Source organism: Aotus nancymaae, unplaced genomic scaffold (assembly GCF_030222135.1).
Source record: "Aotus nancymaae isolate 86718 unplaced genomic scaffold, 86718_ANA_hifiasm-v0.15.2.pri h1tg000006l, whole genome shotgun sequence".
Lineage (NCBI taxonomy): Eukaryota > Metazoa > Chordata > Mammalia > Primates > Aotidae > Aotus > Aotus nancymaae.
In genome coordinates, this window is record NW_026988417.1 from 83,936,110 (window position 1) to 83,956,679 (window position 20,570).

Consider the following 20,570-nt stretch of genomic DNA (forward strand, 5'->3'; position numbering starts at 1 on the left):
ATAGCAAAAACTAATATGGAGTTGCCTCTAATTTTGCCTAAAGAGATCAATTCAGAAACCAAAGAGAACAACTGGTAGATCATTTTCATTTCAGCCCAATGTGGGAAGAGCTATTTTGTAGTATAACATGTTACAAGGTTATGGTCAGAATTAAATTAATCCAGATAAGACACTTGGAATAGTATTTGGTACATAGAAGACACTCAACAAATATTAGTTTTTATCATTGTAATAGTAATGAGTCTTTTATTTAGATAATGCCAACAAGAGCAGCAACTTCTTAAGCCACTAACATCAGTGCATGTTGTGGTTAATGATGGAGTAGGCACTTGGCTGTGTTTTATAAAGATGCTTTTATTTATACTATAAATTATTTTAATTTTATAGCTGTGGAACTTGGCCCATGAAATGGTTAAGGAATGCTCCAGAAGTTATGCAGCTTTTAAGACATGATTTATGATAGAACTGCTGAAACAATTTGTTTAAACAAAGATAACTCTGGATGTGGGACCCAATGGTCAGAGTTTGAGTCGCAAAACTGCCACTTACAAATTAAGTTCCCTGGCTGCAAGCCTCCTCATCTTTAAAATGAAGAGGTTGAGCTACAGTTATTTAAAGTTCCATCTAGTTCTTTCCTATACCTTCACAGCTAAAGGTAAATGTTAAAAAGTCACACAGTTACTTGAAACCTTTTAACAATTAATTATTATTTTATCCAGTTAAGTCATGGCTACTTTATACATTTTAAGAAAAATTATCACGATGAAATCTCTGCCATTCTAGAAATAAAATATTTATTCCATCTGTGCAATCTATATTTTTTCAGTCAGAAAAAATAAATCAACCAAATCTAGGGATATTAGTGTATTTCTGCCTTTTTTAAAAAACAGGGAAGCAGGGAAATCCTTGTGACATGATAGAAGTGTTAGAAGGGTTTCTAGTCATTATGAAGGGGTAGATCTCCCCCTCACCTCCCTGTGTACTTTAGACAAAGATGGTCTATATGCCAGCACAGTTACCAGGGTATTCATGCAGATACTGGAATGCAAGATACATTTTGGTAGGAAGTTCTATTTTTTTCAGTTAATAGCCTTTTTGACTTACTGCCTTACCTAATCATCTTAATTTAGCACATTGCAGAACATTTGCTTTAGGGTAATTTTTTTCCTACCTATAATTTATAACATTTTGGTTTGGTTTCATGTGATTAATTTTGATCAAAGCAACGATTTCATATTCTCTAGTGAGAAATATGTATACTGAGGGAAATGAACTTTTTCCAACCACATCCCCCAGAGTATTTTTAAATATGCTTTGCTCAAGACATGCTAGGTAAATATTACATCTATATGGTTGAGAATAACAAAGTGGACTTTAAATCAATTAAAAATCTATAAATCTTATATTAAGAATCAACCCATATGCATACATATATATGAATAATTTGTTCAAGTGTACTTCAAGTCTTTTGAAACATCAGACAGATTGTCTCCATGAATAGAATTAAAACATCTTTCTGAATTATTTTAATATGTGTTTTAGTGGATATTATAAAAAAATAAAAATACAAAGGAGTTTTTATTGTGTGGTGTATATAAGTGGACACAAATAAAAGTGAGTTGTTTTAGATTAATACTTTCATTTTGAAAGTATCTCTTGTGCTAAATGTTATTTCTTGATTAGTCGGGGTGATATTACATTATGATCTTTTAAAGCAAATTGACCAAGTTACTGTCAGTAAGTGTAAAAATCAAGATTGTGCAAGTTCCCTAGCAGAGGTTCTAACTCACAGTTGATACTTCCCTAACAATTTTCTACTTTCAAGCCACTTGACCTTCCAACTTGAAGATAGTCTTGCTTTAATACTCAGAGTAATTTTTGCTATCAGTTATGGTTTGGCATCTCTCAGATCGTAGAGTTAGTGAATCTGACCATACCTTACTTCTCCACTGAAACACTATCTTGTGTAAAGGCCTAGTATCTTATGGAAAATCCTCTTGAGCCATCATTCTTTGCCTACACAGCTCTCAAATTCTTGTCATCAGATACACTGCTTTAGTTTTTCAACCTGAGATTGGTTTATCAATAATCTAGTGCCCAAATTACAACCAAGCTTTTTCCATCGTTTAGACAGTACATCTCATCTACCCTGGCAAGCTTGCCTTTCTGTCCATATTCCAACCATGCGGGTTTTTGCTTTGTTCTGTTTGGTTTTGTTTTCACTAAATGCTGATTCCCAGCTCCTTTTAATCACTGTGTTGCCTTGAAGAATCATGGTTACTCGTGCATGATTTTCATGTTACAATAAATTTGTATTCAAAAGTATGTAATACATTAAACATTCTGACTGATGGAAGTTTAAAGAAATTTGACTAAGTATGAAAGGATGAACTTGGTATCCAGGCTCTTAAAATACTGGTTTAAGTTTTACTTTTATACTTACTAGATCTGGAATTTAGTCACATAATTTAAATTTTGTAAGCTTCAATTTCCTCCTTTGAAAATATAAGCTTAAATAATATTTCTCTTGAATTCTGTTTCTATTCATGAAGAAGTTATGTCTATAAGACTTGTCTTCCAGCTTTAATTGCTAGAAAACTGGACTAAATATTTATAAACACTATAATCTCCAAGAGAAGGGAAACAAATGAAGAGAACATTCCAACATCAGAATTTGACTGGAGGCAATTTTTAGACCATGATTACATAGAGGAATGGTCTAAATGTAACTTCATGATATTTAAATTTTATAGTTGAAGAGACAAAGATCTGAGTTTGGAGAGAACATAAGAGCTAGAATTTGTGGGGCAGATTACCAGAGAGGAAGGAACTACACAAAGAGCTCTGGAAATCTGCAAAGGGGCTCCCCAGAATCTTTGTTTGAATAGCAGTCTACACATATGTAATATGAAAGTCCATATGACCAGGTAAAGAACAACTGCTAGAAAAGAATAATTAGAGTGAACTGTAAGTAGAATTCCCAGGGCTCCCACAGGTCTGAAAATCTTTTGATTTCCCAATCAGCCAGAGTAGTGAACCCCCATTGAATACAGAGGGTATTCAGTAGCGAGTACAGAAGGACCAAGCCTAGTCACAAGCTTTATGAAAACAATACCTACCTCAAAAACTGTACTGAACATCAAATGAGAAATGAGTGTTAAAAACATGTGTAGCTGTGTTCAGTCAATATGAATATTATCATTGCTTATAAATATTTTCCAATTTGCATAATTAAGATAAAAGGTAAAAAACAGCAATATTTTGTTCATATTGATCTTTGTAATTGTTGTTTTTGAGACAGTCTCATTCCTGTCCCCCAGGCTGGAATGTAGTTGTATGATCTCGGCTCAACCTCCACCTCCTGGGTTCAGGTGATTCTTCTGCCTCAACTTCCCGAGTAGCTGGGATTACAGGTGCTCGCAACCCTGCTCGGCTAATTTTTTTGTATTTTTTTGATAGAGACAGGGTTTCACCATGTTGGCCAGTATGGGCTCAAACTCCTAACCTCTGGTGATCCACGTGCCTCGGCCTCCTGAAGTGCTGGGATTACAGGTGTGAGCCAACATGCCCAGCCTCAAATTGATGTTATATTTAACTAATTATATATGTGTAATAATGATAAAAATAGGAAGAAGAGAAGAAAATACAATAATAACTATTTTGAAGTATGCCATGCCTGGTCCTTTGCTAAATGCTGTACATATAATATCTCATTTAATCTTCCTAGCAAGTACATGAGATAGCTGATATATTTATTATGATTTTTCAATCAAAAAAATAAAATTGAAAGATATGTAATTTTTTAAAGGGCACTCAGAAGAAAGTGGCACCCTAGAGATTTCAAACTACATCAGCGCGAATTCAAAAGCATTCCGTTATACCATCTCCTAGATGCTAAAAACTATAAGCATGAATACTACAGAATTTACTTTTAGCATAAACTTTACATTTAAAAAATGTTATAATTTTTTGTTTTATATTCTTTGTTACATAAAATTTAGCCTCTTCAAACTGTGTTCTATAAATGTAGATAATTTTCTATAATCAGAAATCTATACCACATTTTACAAAAATAAATGATTTGCTATGTTGATTCTAGAACCTTTTCTAGGGCCAAGAGAGTAGTAAAGCTATTGTTTAAAATAAAATGGCTTAATTAATATTTACGTTCATGTGTTTTTATCTAAACAATCAAGAAATGAGTTTTTACTGATGATAACATTTTTGAAAAAATCATGAAAAATGTTTAAATGTAAATGCTATAGTCAAATGAAAAAAAAAAGTTTTCCTGTAATTTATTTTCCCTGTAACTATGAAATAGTTAACTACAGTATTGCACTCCGAGTATTATTATTGTTGCTGCTTAACACAGCAACAGTAATAATACCTTCTTAAATTTCTAAATACAAAGCCAGAAACATAATAGGTCTAGTGCATCTTTTTTACAAGCTCCCTCCCGCCCACCCCGCCACCTTTTTATTTTTGAGACGGAGTCTTGCTCTATTGCCAGGCTGGAGTCAGTAGCATGATCTCAGCTCACTGAAACCTTTGCCTCCCTGGTTCCAGCAATTCTCCTGCCTCAGCCTCCTGAGTAGCTGGGACTACGGGCACACACCACCATGCCCAGCTAATTTTTTGTAATTTTAGTAGAGATGAGGTTTCACCATGTTGGCCAGGATGGACTTGATCTCCTGACCTCACGATCCACCCACCTCGGTCCCAAAGTGCTGGGACTACAGGCATGAGCCACTGCACCTGGCCTTGCTTTTTTTTTTTAAACCTTATACATTGGTAGTGCAATGTATATGGTGAATGCATTGGTGATGCAAATATATAATTACGATTATGTTATTCAGATTTTCATCAGAAATAGAGAAATACTTTGCCTTTATTCAAAATTCTTTAGTATGAAAATTTTTAAATTTGTGTTTTCCAATGCATTGTTAAATTATTTATCAGATTGGTGCAAAAGTAATTGTGGTTTTTGCCATTACTTTTAATGGCAAAATTAATTTGCTAGAAAAGGAATAACTTTTTTTAGTGCTTATTAGGAACTTAAAGTGGATTCTCCTTTTATATTGTGGAAAGCAGGTATGCTAATAGAAGAGAGAGAACGCCTTTGTCAGCAAATGAAATCCTGAATATTTTATAGATAGTCACCAGTACTGCAAGGACTTCTGCTGTATTTTATCAATCTTACTTTATGTTTGGGTGCTGAGATCTGCCAGTCGGTGAAATAGAGTAGGAGCTTACCATCATATAATATACTGTACATACTAGTTCAAGTTTAAACAGCATCTTTGGTTTCAATGAAGGGTAGGCAATTATTGCTTAAAATAGATGTATTAACATTATATTTCTACTTATGATCTAGGGGTTAGCAGGAAATGCATTGGGACTACATTTGAAGACTTAGCTACATACTCATACACACATTGTAACTGTATTTGAAAACTTACTTAGCTACATGCACATACACACATATACATACATACAAAATTGTAACACATGAGATAGTCACATACAGGTGAGATAGTCATCTATATTCAGATCTTTTTGGTTATTAATAAATGAATTATTTCCTTTATTTAAAAATTCTTACACTAGTACAAATTATTATTTACTTCTTCTTTGCCAACAATAATATATTTTGCTTTTCTTTTTCAGGGTTTAAACTTCAAGAGACTAGAGACAGTACAAGGAGGGAGAGAGGTAAGAATGTTTAAAGAAGAGGGATGGGGAAAAAGAGGAAACATAGCTATGGTGTTGCAGTGATGTGGTGATGGTGATTGATGATAATTCCGTTGATAATGGAAATGGAGATGCATTGAAGAGAATGTTGTATGCATATGGTTCCATTCATTCTGGGCAAAGCATATTTTACTTGTTTATGTAAATGTATTATTTGTGCTTGTTCCTCTGAAGCTAAAGAAAACGTTGTTTCACTGATTAGGCAAGCATTGTTTCTGTTATAATGGATTTCTGTAGCAGCAAGTTCTTTCACAGAGGGCAGAAAAGCCTTTTCAAGCAAACATTACAATGCAATTTTAAAAACTGAGACTTACTGAGAAATTAGCAGAATTCTAACTGCAAATATTTTGTGACATTTGGGATTCTTCACTTTCCTGTTGAAGGCTGTTGGCATATGCTACTAGGCTGGTATGCATTATTAGAGAGAATGAAGTTGCTCTGGCAAAGTGATTTTAAAACTTCTTTAATTATTGCCTACCCTAGATGCTTTATAATGAGGAGAAACTTTTAACAGTACCAAACATGATACCGTATCATTTATACTGTGCACATTGTTATTTTCTGATTCTAACTGAATGTGAAGACTTAACATCACTGAAAATTCTTTCCATGCTAAACATATAAATGTTGTACTTAACTCTGTGATTCAGGTTGCTGGGAGGTGTGGGAAGGGTGGAATATTTAATTCAGTAAATCAAAACGTTCCCACTGCACACGCAAAAAAAAATGTTCCTTGGTGATACTTATATAGCAATTTTTGTACAAAAGTGAAGGTATTTGTCCTAGAAAATGAGAAAATAAATCATACTGTCCTCTCCATTTGTAGCTTCTTCTTTGTAGAAACAGATTTCTTACATATAATGGTGTTTGCCACCTTTCCTTCATGTTTTAATTCCAGTTGTATGATTTTAGTATTTGACATTTAAGTTCCTAGTGGATTTGTCATTTAAGGTCTCTTTCCATTTTCTCAGCGATTTTCCACTCAGAAGAATCTATTTTTATTGAGGAACACACATAGTTGGCTTGCATGGGCTGAAGAGCTGGACGAGGTGAAACATAGATAAATCTTTAGATATTTTTCATGTTGTAGGAGAGGAAGATAAGAACATGGTCATCAGTATGACTGGGGAAAAATGCACTTCGTAAGGAAGATCTCAGAGCCTTTGAGTTTTGTGAGAGTAACTGCTTTCACTCAAACATGACCAAAATGGATCGGTTTAGAGAAAGAACTAAACTGATCACCTCCTAAGTGAAAGTTTACATCCAGGCAGTAGGGGCACAATTCATCTCTGCTGATTTAGTGCCTTTAGGGACATATAAATGGAGTTACTCAGCTGCTTCTTGCTGCCTCCTAGTCTAATAGCAGCTGTGTGTCAGAAGGAAAACTTAACGTACAACGGTATTGCTAAATGGTGACAAAATTCGTTTGTTTTACTAAGATTTTTAAAGTGTTTAATGTAATTTTTAAATGCATAATGATTAGTTTTTATTGAAAAGACTGGCTCTTAAATCTTATTGCTTATTTTTCTAATTTCCTTTCATTTTATTTTTATTATAAGTGTACTTATAAATAAGGAACATGATGAAAATGTGTTCAAGTTTTTTTTAGGTATATTCTCGAAACTATTTTGTGTTTTCTGTGAAGGTCAAAATTGTAGTAATTTACTAATGTGTATATCTCCATAGAAGGGACAACACTGATCTTGGCCTCCTCCCTGAGAGTAATGGAATAATTGTAATAGGCTAAGATCATCAAATTAACCATAATCCAGTAATGTCTTCTCCACTTGACCCTTCCAATTCATGACTAGAAAGTAATCAACTATTAAAATTCAAAGCAACTACTTTACTTCCTCTTGGGGCAGCACTGGGTTACTTAGGCATATTCCTATGCAATCTAACTACTTAGCTTAGCTTTTCCTGTGACTAAGAGACCTAGTATGTTCTAAGATAAGAAACTCTGGGGAAGTGTAGGACAATTAGGTAAAGTATGTTATAAACACTGTCCTTTTCAAGTCTCAATGGTAGATGACCTGTAAACAAAGAGAACAATTAATTACTATGTTAAGGACCTTGACATCGCACTTGCTTAAGAAATGGGACGTGTATGTCTCTAATTTCTATTTGGTGTGTTCTATTATGTGTGTCTGTTACAAATATGTACAGTGTACTTATGTTTAATTGAAATGTGTGGGTTTAGAAAACTCTTCAAACAATTTCTTAGAATTTCTCATTGTAATGCTATTATGATTGATAAATAACAATAATTACTTATGATGAATTAATTGCTTAGTTCAAATGACAGCTCTTCCCATTAGGTGTTGATGGATGCAATACCAAGGGCTTGTTACCAAATATTTATAAGAAGATTTAAGAAGTGTCATTTAAAATGTTCTATTTACTTATTGAAGTAATGAAAACAGTATTCATAGAAAATGAAGTAGACAGTAATTTGCTATTTAGCTAAGTGGTAAATACCATTAAAAAGCTAATTGCCAGACAGGAAGGCTAGATTTGAAACTACATGCTGTATAAAAATATAAATTAAGAAGTGATTAAAATGTATATTACTTTTCTGAAGAAAATAGAGATAGGTAACACCTAAATTGCTAAATTGTGAAATATATGAAAATAGTCATTAGTGGTATAAAATAACTCCAGTGATATTGGTATTTTTGCGTTTTTATAAACTTGCATATTGTATATATAATTTGAGGGAGTTGATTATAATAGATAATAAGATTGTTTAAAAGGGGAGATTAGTGGAATGCTATACAAAATGTGATTGTTTAACAGATATTTCTAACCCATTATAAACAATTTTCTTGGATCTAGTGGGATTTTGCAACTCATAGAAAAACCTCAGTGAAAATTGACTGCATAAGACATATAGATAAATCGTTTTTTTCATTAAGTGTGGATAATACTAAGTTACTCTCATTTTTCTTAAAGACTTTAAAATATCTTTATTAAGTAGTTTTTTTATTTTCCAAAGGCCAGTTTTTGCTTAAATATTAAAGCTTCATCTGTGTGTGCCTGTGTGCACACCATTTTTGAATGACAGATTGTCTCTATTTTTACTCTACCGCAAAAATGGCCAACCATCATTATTCTGAATGTTCTGTATCACAGGTCTAAAATCACATGACATGTGACTTTATATCATGAATGAAGACAACCAATAATTCTGGTTGAATATCTAAATCAGGAATAAGTATTAAGCTTCTGAAATTCTATTGAATGTGATAGGCTAATGTGAAAGACAATGGCTATTGGAACTTTTGGGTTGAGGCTGTTATATTGGAAGTTATAGAAAATCAGGAACCATAGATGCTATGCAAATGAAGTACAAATGTGTAGTGATCTAGGATTACTTTTATATAATTTGCATGATCTCTCAAAGTATTGAACAATCTTAGTGGGGATAATGTTGCCGTTATTAACTGGAATTCTGAAAACAAGATTAATATTGGTATACTTGAATATTTTAATAGTTTATACTCTTATAAAACTTTAAAATATGCTGCTTAAACATCAGAAAAAAATCAAAACTTTAAATAATTTCTACAAGTATTTAGAAAGATGATCAACAACTTTATAGACATACTCATTCCATTACTGAAAAATTCCCACTTGTGTTTTGGAAATTTTTCAGTTGATGATATTTGTGTGGTCATGCCATTGATATAAAAAAAAATCCCACTTTTATTTGTGGGATTGCAAGTACAAATAGATTCTGACAGACAGGAAAAAAGTAGACATTTCAAATTATTAAAATAGCTGATTTATGAATGTATCATTCTCAAGAAAATAATGAGTATATCTTATAACCTGTTATCTGTTTTGTAGTCCAGAAATGCTTAAGTTTCTTTGCTGGATTACAGTGTGCTGATTCTCTATTTTCTTTGCTAAAAACCATAAATATGAAATTATGGATGATACGAGCTTCAGAGACTTAAAGAAACATAATCAGAGACAGTTGAAAAAAAGTACACTGAAAATCAATGTTTAGTTAAATATTCTTTCCCAGGCCTGTTTTCTTCATTAATTATTTAAAATAATACTTCAAGATTTTCTATTGCTGTAAAGTATCATTTGAACATATAATATCCTAAAGAAAGTATTTTCTTCTGATAGTAGATTTTATGCCTTTGCTAATAGACTTGGATAGACTTTGCATTATCTTTTGATGAGTAACATATTTCTACTTGAAACTGAAAATCATTTTAATTCTCTCCAAAGAGAAAATTCTGAGAATCAGATAAATTATATTCTCAAAGTAACTTGTCAACCTGGAATATTAGCACAAGGATGATTTCAAGTGAAACAAAATATAAATCAATGATTTCTCTTTCCATTTATAACTTAATTAGAATTACTAATCAGACTACTTTAGGACTAGGTTATTGCTTGAGTTAAGCAAAGTCACTCTTTTCTCTTGCTCAAAAGATCACTGGGGAGGACCGTTTTATTTTAAGGGATTAAAGAAGAAAAAATATGCAACTTCTAGGAATATAATAGGAATTTGGGCAAGATAAAAAAAATCAGTTTAGTCCTCATTATGAGTCAACATTTAATTAAAAGAACTATACATAACAAGACCATAATAATTTTTTCCTGTTTCAGAAGTTTCTTGAGAAAATCACTTAATATGCATAAAGCTCTTTGAGTAGTGTCTGGCACATAGGAAGCAGCCAATATATGACAACAGTTACTATTCTTTATATAATCAGCTCTTTCCTTCTTATTTTCTTTTGTCAGAGATGGTTTGAGTGTTATGTTATTGGGAGATTTTACTGTCTGTGTTGACTAGTCCACACCACAAGAATCAATGATATCCTATGCCAAGCCCAATTTGTAAAGGATTTTACATTCCAAATTGGTTCTGAGGAAGCAAATCCCAGATAGGACAAAAAATTCTACTTTGGAATCCTTTATTTCACCTCAAATATTCTATTTCCACATTTTATGTTACAGATGAGAGAAAAAAATATTTACCTTTTCTACTATGGAATTGTTTATTGAGGGCAATGCTTAAGGCCTATAGGTTTTATAAGCTGTTTTTCACATCCTGTCTACTTTCTGTGTCATCTTCAGATTGGATTTTGAAGATCTTTTCTGTGCTTGTAGATTACTGACTTTCTAAAAAATGACCGAAAAGAAACCTGTTGGTCAAGCAAAACTAAGCTTAGTAGATCTACTTCAGTAAGAAAAAAACACAGTAGTATCTCAAATGGGGGAAACAAAAGTGCACTCAGTTTAACTTTTTTTTCTTTCTTTGGAAGTGTTTGACTGATGATCTGGATCAGATATATGCCTAGAGTAGGCACATAGTGATAGAAAAATACTTTCCAAGACAAGCAGGAAAAAAAAAAGAGAGAATGGAAGAGAAACAAGTGAGGAAGAGCCAGCTTCTGACAGATGCAAAGTCACTGTGGGATGATAAAATAGCCTTAAACATAAGAAATCCATTACATACATAGACACCCACATGCACAGATAGCCACACAAAATAATATTTACAACAAGATTGAGCAGTGATTTGACTACTAATCAATTACATGAAGAAAAAGTTCAACCATCATGTTCCCAAGATGGAATTCCCCAAAATGGACACTAATTTAGATTGTACCTGGTAGGATTATGCCAGTTAGAGACATATGCACATGAGTTAAACTAAAATGTAAGCAGGAATTTGACCCAGAGGGTCAAAAGAACTGATAAGAGCACATGAAAATTTTGCTGGGGTAACCTCTTAAGAGCCTGGTTTGAAGACCAGGTTGGGGGCCTGATAAACCCACCATCTCCAAGCAAAATGAAACTAAGTGGAACAAATGAAGACAAGGTTGAAGAAGGTCCTCATAAGGTTTTGAAAGGGAAATCAAAGTAATTTGTCTTAAGGACATCGAGAACTTCTGAACAAGTTTTAGAACTAAACCTTTTAGTGACTCAATGACAAAAACAAACAGTAGAGTTCTAAGTAACAGAGCAGGTTTCTCATCAAGGATAGTGGTTTTGCAGTTGATTAAATAATCAAAGGATTACTAAAAAGCATTCTCTTTCGTAGGCGGCAAAAACTTTACATCTGGGAGACTGACAAAAATAAATTAAGTTTAGACCCAAAGCAAGATTTGCCTCACCTTTGCAGTCAAACAGACCCCTGAATTGGAGACTTAGCAGGCCTCAGAGAAACGTTTCACATAGAGCTCAAGTAGGCTGCAGATGGGTTTCAATTCACCCTGTGTTGTATCTCTACAATTTTTCACTATTGATGCCACAAAAGACCACAATGAAAAAAACTCTGTTGATCAAACAAAGCTAGGTATGTTAGATCCCATGCAATAAAAAAGAACACTACATTAAGAAAGTTTCTGTAAGTCTCTAAAAGGGAAAATTAGGGGAAGATATTTTACAAGATGTTAAAATACAGGCTGGGTTAGTCAAAGGCAGGTTTTGCAAGGTTGAGAATAGGCAGAGATTAGGCAGATTTTATGATATTGTAGCTTTGTACAGCAAGGTTAGAGATCATGATTTCAGGATTCTGAAATGAAACATTTTACTTGTTTATGTCTTTTCTTTTTGATCTGGATATAAGTAAGGGTTTGTAGCTTTACAGTGGATTTTACAAAGACCAAGAAGGATTACAGTAGAATAACTGACTTGAATCAATATACATTAAAATTTCTGTTTTTAAAAGGAACATGTTGTTTTTAGAATCAGTTAAACCTTCGAGATATTTTCATTTGAAAAGTCAAAAAGCAAATGATAATATTTATTTTGCTCCCTTATATATTTGTTCGAAAGTATGTTCCTAAACAATCTTACAGCATTTTTGTTTGTGTGTGCAACTGATTATGTAATTATTTCTTGCTCTTTAACTATGTTAATTAATATAAAAGAAAATACCACTCCAGATGGTTGAACTGATTCAGCCTACTTTTATCAGAAAAGTACTTATTCATATCCAAATGAGGTTGAATTCTTATGATTCCCTTCTTAATTACAAATAGAAGGTAATTGCCATTTCAAAAATGTAGGGAAGAAAACAAACACTTTCATTATTTTGGTTCTTACCATATCATAGTAAGATTTTTTTTTTCTGTTCTGGTTTATATTTTCATATTGAACAAATAATCCTGTAAACTATCTACTTTTTTTTTTTTTAATTTTTGGCATTGCTGAGTAACATATTTAATTCCTGTAAACCCACAATGGAAACACACTGCTCTTCTCTGGAGAAATTTGCTGCCCTTCTCTCAGTTTAGAAATAGATCTCCACATTTGTTCCCATCCTTCCTCATCTCTCCTTTGAAGTCAATTATTTGACATTAGGTCCATTCTCTGTTCACATCATATCCTCAAAGCACTTTGAAACAATTCTCCAGCCAGTGGTCATCATTCAACCTCGTGAAAGATGAGCGCTTCTGATGAGTTTTTATTATCGTCCTTTAAACATACCCAAAGAGACCCTCAGTTCCTTCCCAGTGATCACCATATCCTCACCTTTATGTAATCTACAACTTTTTATTTATTTATTTTTTTGGAATCCGGAGTCTCTCTGTAACCCAGGCTGGAGTGTAGTGGTACGATCTCAGCTCACTATAACCTCCACCTTCCAGCTCAAGCAATTCTCCTGCCTCAGCATCCCGAGTAGCCGGGATTACAGGTGCATGTCACCACAGCTGGCTAATTTTTTTTTTTTTTTGTATTTTAGTAGAGATAAGGTTTCACCATGTTGGCCAGGCTGGTCTGGAATTCCTGACCTCAGGTGATCCACCTGCCTTGGCCTCCCAAAGTGCTGGGATTACAGACGTGAGCCACGGTGCCTGGCCTACTAGTCTACAACTTTTAAATAAGATACCTAATAATGGAGAAAATGTATTTCTAATTTTTTAGCTCCTTAGAAACATTGTGTTGTCAAAATATTATATAAACAATTGTCTCAATTAGATTAAAAATCCCAGAGTTAGAGACTTTCAGTCTTATACAAATAATAGTTATGATTAAAATAATAGATTTAAATAGAATTGCTATTATACACTATATTTTTCTGCTCAAGCTGCCATAACATTACCACTGAGTAGGTGACTTTAACAACATAATTTTTCACAGTTTTGGAGGCTAGAAATCTTTGATGCTAGCATCAAAATCAGCAGATCCGGTTTCTCCTCAGGCCTCCCTTTCTGGCTTGCAGATGATAACCTGCAGCAGCCTGTACAAACACATGGCTGTATCCTAACATGCTCTTTACTCTGAGTACCCCGGGTATCCCTTTGTGTGTCCAAATTTCCTTATAAGGGTAATGGTCAGATTGGATTAGAGCCCAGCCTAACAGCCTAATTTTATCTTCCTTTTTGGCATAAATTCATGTGATTCAAGTGTAATTTTGTTACACACATAGATTGTGTGGTGCTGAAGTCTGGGCTGTTAGGTTACCCATCACCTACATAATATATATCTTACCCATTAAGTAATTCATCATCGTCCACCCCAGTCCTACCCTCTCACTCTTTATCTTCATGTAGAGTTTAGCGCCTACCTGTAGGGTAGAACATGCAGTATTTATCTTTGTGTCAGATAATTATCTTTTAAAACGGCTTATCCCCAAATATAACCGCATTATGAGGTCCTGGGGGCTAGGACTTTACCGTATAAATTAGGGGAGGACATAACACACACTACAAGTAATATGACTACATCATCTGTTTCCCTCAAAAAAAGGGCTTCCTCTTTGCCCTTTGCTATTTACCTAGGAGCTTCTTGTTCTCTTCTGTAACTTTGAAACTTGATTGCATTCAAGTTCCAACATTCAAGTTCCAACCATTAACAGTAAACAAATTTAAAAAAATAACACTTGTAAACAATACCCTATCTGCAATTATGTTATCCCAAGTGCTCTGAAAACTGATTTATTTTTTTCCTCAAAGGGAGACTCAAGTTAGTTTGATGGTAAAAACCTGTCTTAAACTAAAAGATTTACTTATTCACCTGGACGGTCTCAAACCATTCTTCTGGAGATCATCCATTTGACCCCAGGAAAAAAGAAAAAGATCTCCTAATAGTCTTTGTTTTTTCCACTTCACATGAACATTTGTATGTTTTGCTGCAGAAATATCAATGTGTTAGTACAGGCTGCTGCTCCAAACCTTACTGGGGATATTTTAAAAATATGACCAATGTTCTGTATTACTATTTGAAAATCAAATTAATTCTGAAATACCAGATACAACCATCATTCTCAGCAAACTGACACAAGAACGGAAAATCAGACACCGCATGTTCTCACTCATAGGTGGGTGTTGAACAGTGAGAACACATGGGCACAGGGAGGGGAGCATCACACACTGGGGTCTGTTGGGGAAAATAGGGGAGGGACAGCAGGGGGTGGGGAGTTGGGGAGAGAGAGCATGGGGAGAAATGCCAGATATAGGTGATGGAGAGGAAGGCAGCAAATCATACTGCCATGTGTGTACCTATGCAACAATCTTGCATGTTCTTCACATGTACCCCAAAACCTAAAATGCAATAAAAAAGAAGAGAAAAAGAACATATGACCTTCAGAAATTTAGATAAGGAATTGTAAGACTGTAGTGGGATACATTTCACTCTGAACACTAGAAAAACAGGGTCTTGCCTCTTCACCATAAAAATTAAGTTAGCATTTGCTAAGTGATTATCAAGGGCCAGGTGTTGTTGTAAGCACTTTATACATATTCAGTCATTTGATTCTCACAGTAAACTTATTCTCATTTCAATGAAGAAGAAATGAAAGCAGAAAGTGTTTGAATAACTTTCCCAAAGTCTTACAGTTAGTAAGCCCACGAGACCAGATTTCAAAGCTAGAAGATAACGTCTCCAGAGTAAAACTTAAACAATACACTATGAATTATAAGGAGAGAAATGAATAGACTTACTACAACTGAATAATTTTGGACTAATGTCATTCCTCAAGAACACTAATCTCCACTTACTCAACATTACTATTATCTCTCCCTCTTTTTGACTCTTGCCCCAGTCTGTCTTCCCCTGGCCTACCTATTTGTTGCCTGTAGGTGTTGTCTCACCCAAGACAGGACTTTACTATTTTGATTTGCTTTGGGATTTTTGGATTACAAAGAATAGAAAACTATGTGTCAGGTGCATCCATTTGGTCTTGGTCTTTTGGAAAATGGACTATTATTTTCTCTATTTCTCTTAAATTCCATACTATTGTACTCTGTAAAAGCCAGATAGCCTTTTTACTTTTTTTGTTTACACTTTGTCCTCCATGATAAACTCCAAATGATGGTATCAGCCATCTACCCTGTAGTTGAATTATAACTTCTAATTTTTGACAATGTGGTACAGTTTTCCCAGGTTCATCCTCATGATTCAGAAGTCCAGTCATGTGCCACAGAATGACATTTTGGCCAAGGATAGACTGCATACATGACAGTGATTTCATCATGGAGCTATCCTATACTGGTGTATTTTTTATTTTAAATCTTTCATAACGTATTTTCGCTGCAGCTTTTCTCTGTTTATATATGCTTAGATACACAAATATTTAACATTGTGTTACAGTTGTCTACATATTGAGTCTAATAACATACTGTACATGTTTGTAGCCTAAGAACAATAGGCTATACTGCATAGCTTAGGTATATAGTAGCCTATGCCCTCTAGGTTTGTGTAAGTACACTCTGTGATGTTCAAACAATGATAAAATCACCTGACAATGCATTTCTTAGAATGTATCCCCATGGTTAAGTAATGCATGACTGTAATTATGCTTTGGTAACAGGAATTTAAGAAAAAGGTGTTTTTTTTTTCTCTTCTTTTGTTTGATGTTTGAAAAGAAGAAAAAATTTGAATGACAAAAGCACCATTTAGCCTATCTTTTACATTTACCACCAGTACTATAATAGAAGATTCTCATGATCTGGAAATACTGTGTGTGGGAAAGACATTAAGGCACTGTGGTTAGGGAAGATATGTCATTAATAACCCTTCTAGAAGGAAGGTGGGACAGTGCTGCGTTACCATTTCAGTTTTCTTTTATTTTTTGATCAATAGGAATTGAGCGAGCCAAATAAACTGGCCGGAAACAAGCAGTTTGTAGACTCTACCAGCTTTTCCTTTTGATTTTCTCTTGATTTCTGTCATAGTTATGTCCTGATCATCTTAGCTTCTCAGTTATCCAAGTAGATATCTACTTCAAGTCTATTACTGTGGAAGTGAGGTGAAAGTCTTGTCTTTCATTGATTTAAAGTAATTAACCCTATAAAGGGAGACAAATATTAACAAAATAGTAAATGAAAACAGTTGTCTATGTATTACTGATCCTACGTATATCTGATCCATTGTATTTCTTAAATCATTGCCAATATGTGATTCCCGATTGTGGCCTATAAATCTCTTTTTTAAGCTACAGAGAATGGGATCAGATAATATTCTGCAAAGGAAAATTCACAATGTGTTTGCTTGTCCATTTCTATATGGCCTCGGGGTAGACAATCACAAATAGGACTTTGAAGAGTATTCTCTAAAATCGTTGAGAGAAAATATATAGCTTATTTGTAATTGTATTTTTATTTGTAATTATTCAGAATGTTAGATTAAAAATGAGCAAGTTAATGAAATATAGCAATTTTAACTCATCTGCTTATTAACTGATACCATTGTCAAACCAAATCATAAGTGTTCTCCTATGCTTGGTTATATAAAAATAAATTGACATGTAGATTTAGTTTATACTCCAAAATATAGAACTTGAAAAATTTAACATATTTGTTGAAACACATGAAGTCAGTTTTAAGGTCCTATGCATATGGTATACAACCTGTTAGCCTCTTTTTTAAATCAAAAATAGACAAATTTTTAAAATTCATTTCATGCTTCCGATGTTGGCCATTCAAAACTGTTGCTTTCTCCTCTGACAAGTTATATTTAGTAACTGTGATGGTTAATTTTAGGTATCAACTTGACTAGATTAAGAAATACAAAGATAGCTGGTAAAGTATTATTTTTGGGTGTGTCTGCAAGGGTGTTTCTAGAGAAGATTGGCATTTGAATCAGTCGACTGAATAAGGAAGATCTGCCCTCATCCAATGTGGGTGGGCACCATCAAGTCGGCTGAGGACTCAGAATGAAAAGGCAGAAGAGAGGCAGATTTGCTTTCTCTGTCTTCTGGAGCTGGGGCACCCTTCTTCTCTTGCCCTTGGTTGTCAGAACCCCAGGTTCTCTGGCCCTTGGACTCTTTGACTTGTAGCAGCACCCCCTCTCCCATTCTTCGGCATTCAGCCTTGGACTGAGAGTTACAGTATCTGTTTCCCTAGTCTGAGGCCTTTGAACTAAGACTGAGCCACGTTACTGGTGTTCCTTGTGTTTCAGGTCACAGACAGACCAGGAAGGGACTTCTTAAGCTTGATGATCTCTTCAGCTAGTTCCCTTAAATATCCCCTTTCATCTGCGCATGTATCTATCTATCTGTCTATCTATCTATCAATCAATCAATCGTCTATCCACCTACCTACCTATCTACCTACACACCTACTTATCTAATCTGTCTCCTAAATAGTATATCTCTCCAGAGAACCCTAACTAATATAGTAACTTATTAGCTCTGATATATATTCTGGAAGTAAAGGTCACACAGATTATTGAGGGTAAGTAGTCCTAAGTTAAAAAAAAAAAAAGTATCAACAGTGTAGAGAGATCAAACCAAATGAGCTTCCAATTTTGCCTTGAAAATAATATGACTTTTTTAATGAATGACTTTTGATGGAATAAAACAGATGATAGTTATGTTGAAAATAATAGTTCAAGAGTTGGCAACAAGAAAATGAATGTGAAAAGTGTATTTAAGAATGTGCCAAATAAAGGAATTTAAAAGAACAATGAGATGCTACCTGGAGAACACAGTAACTTCAATATTCATTTTGGAGTAATTAAAAATGTTTTAATGTGGAACTCCAGTCAAGGAAAACTGCAAGTGATTTAGGCAAAAATAGAGCCCATGGTTTCACAAGGGGTCATAAAATAATTTATAAGAATTATATGTGTGTGTGTGTGTATGTATGTATATATATATATATGTTTGTATATGTTTTGCAGACGATGACATCTAGGACACAAAAATTCACTAAATTATCTCAAAACCAAAGAATGACTATATAATAAAGACAGTATAGCATAGTAAACTTTTTATATAGCATGTAATTTGGAGCTTCTTATACAGGTTCTGCCCTTTGCTCAGATTAAAAGTAAGCAAATTAAGGAAATTTAGCAATGTTAACTCATCTGCCTGTTATCTGACACCATTGTCAAACCATATCATCAGTGTTGTCCTATGCTTGGTTATGTAAAATCAAATTGAAATGTAGATTTACTTTATATTCTAGAAATATGGAATTAAATAAAAATGAACACATTTGTTGAGACACATGAAGTCAGTGAGGAATGTGATGTTGAACAAGTTGCCTAATCTTTTCATATTTCAATTGTTCCTTCACTAGAAAAAAAAAATAAACTTAGTGGTTGCCCCTTATAGGATTGTTATGAATAGATAAAATTGCCTATAAAAATAATAATCTCAGTATCTGGTACCAATAAAAATACTCACTAGAAAAGTTTAAATACTGTTGTTTCTGTTATTTCAACTTGAATTAATAAGACAGGAGACATTCTGCTTACTACGTGTAAAGCCACTTAGTCAGCACCACATCCCACACTGAATGTGGCTTATTCAAGGAGAAACTTCTCAGGAATTAGTAGTTGCAAAAATAGTACTTGACACATATTTCTATAATATTGTGCTTATCACATTGTGTTGTGACTCTTTTTGTTTATCTCTGTCAGTCTGTCAAATAGACTATGAGTTCCTAGGGAGCAATGTTGTATTCAACTTACATTCATAAAATCTTGCATGGCTTCTGATATGTAGTAAGCACCCAATAAATGTTTGTGAAGTTGAATGTCGTTTCTTTTTTAAGATCATTAAGCGTTGGGTTTACAGCAAACAATGCTGATTCCTTTCTACATGCATAGATCATTCATTCTTCAGTTTTTTTCCTTTTGCCTTTCATGTATTTATTTATTGGGTTTATTTATAAATAAATAGAGCAGTAAAAGTTGGTAAGTATATTTACTTTATTCACAAAGCTATTTCCAAAGCCACCTTTTTGGTCTAAGCAGGTATTTGTAACTTACTAGGGGACTGTACTGAACAATATCCTACTTAAATATATAGATGATGATAATAGTTGGCACTTCTTAGGTGTATTTGAGTTATTAAAATTTGATATAACAAGAAAATATAAATATTTATAAAGCCTGATTTTATGGGAAACATTTTTAAATGGCGTTGATTTTTTTTTTTTAATTTGACAAGTTTCATAATTTTAAAGCTGGTGATCCAAGTGAATTTTAAAGCATGTTTATGCTATTGCATGATGGGGCCAACTCAGCTGGTTAAATTACCCATTATCCTTTGTCAGAATTAAATTATACAGGGTCTTCAGAAACTCATCACTTTCATCTGATGTGACCACGTTGAACTATAATTCCCTTTCAAATAAATAAGACTAATTCAGGTGGAAAAAAGATTAACTGATTGCCTAAAATTATGTAATGCCTGCAGATTTACTACATGGATTTTAAAATGACATAGTTAAAAGATATTTAAACTAATGTATAATAATTAAGGATGGACATTCTTTAAAATGACACAAAAGTGATATATGAATATAAAGACCAAGAAACTGTGCATTAGCATATAGAAAATATTAATCATTGGACAATAAAACTAATTGATAGAACAAGTATTTTTCATAACTTCT

The 20,570-nt window shown here is 33.6% G+C and overlaps 1 protein-coding gene across 2 annotated transcripts in view; it reads left to right on the top strand.

Moving 5' to 3' along the window:
• CCSER1 (coiled-coil serine rich protein 1) overlaps positions 1 to 20,570 on the top strand; it is a 1,355,695-nt gene that overhangs the window by 904,270 nt on the left and 430,855 nt on the right. For both annotated transcript variants that reach the window (XM_012437738.2, XM_064369230.1), the window contains exon 10: positions 5,668 to 5,712. In XM_012437738.2, the coding sequence (XP_012293161.2) occupies positions 5,668 to 5,712 (45 nt within the window). The remainder of the gene's footprint in view (positions 1 to 5,667; positions 5,713 to 20,570) is intronic.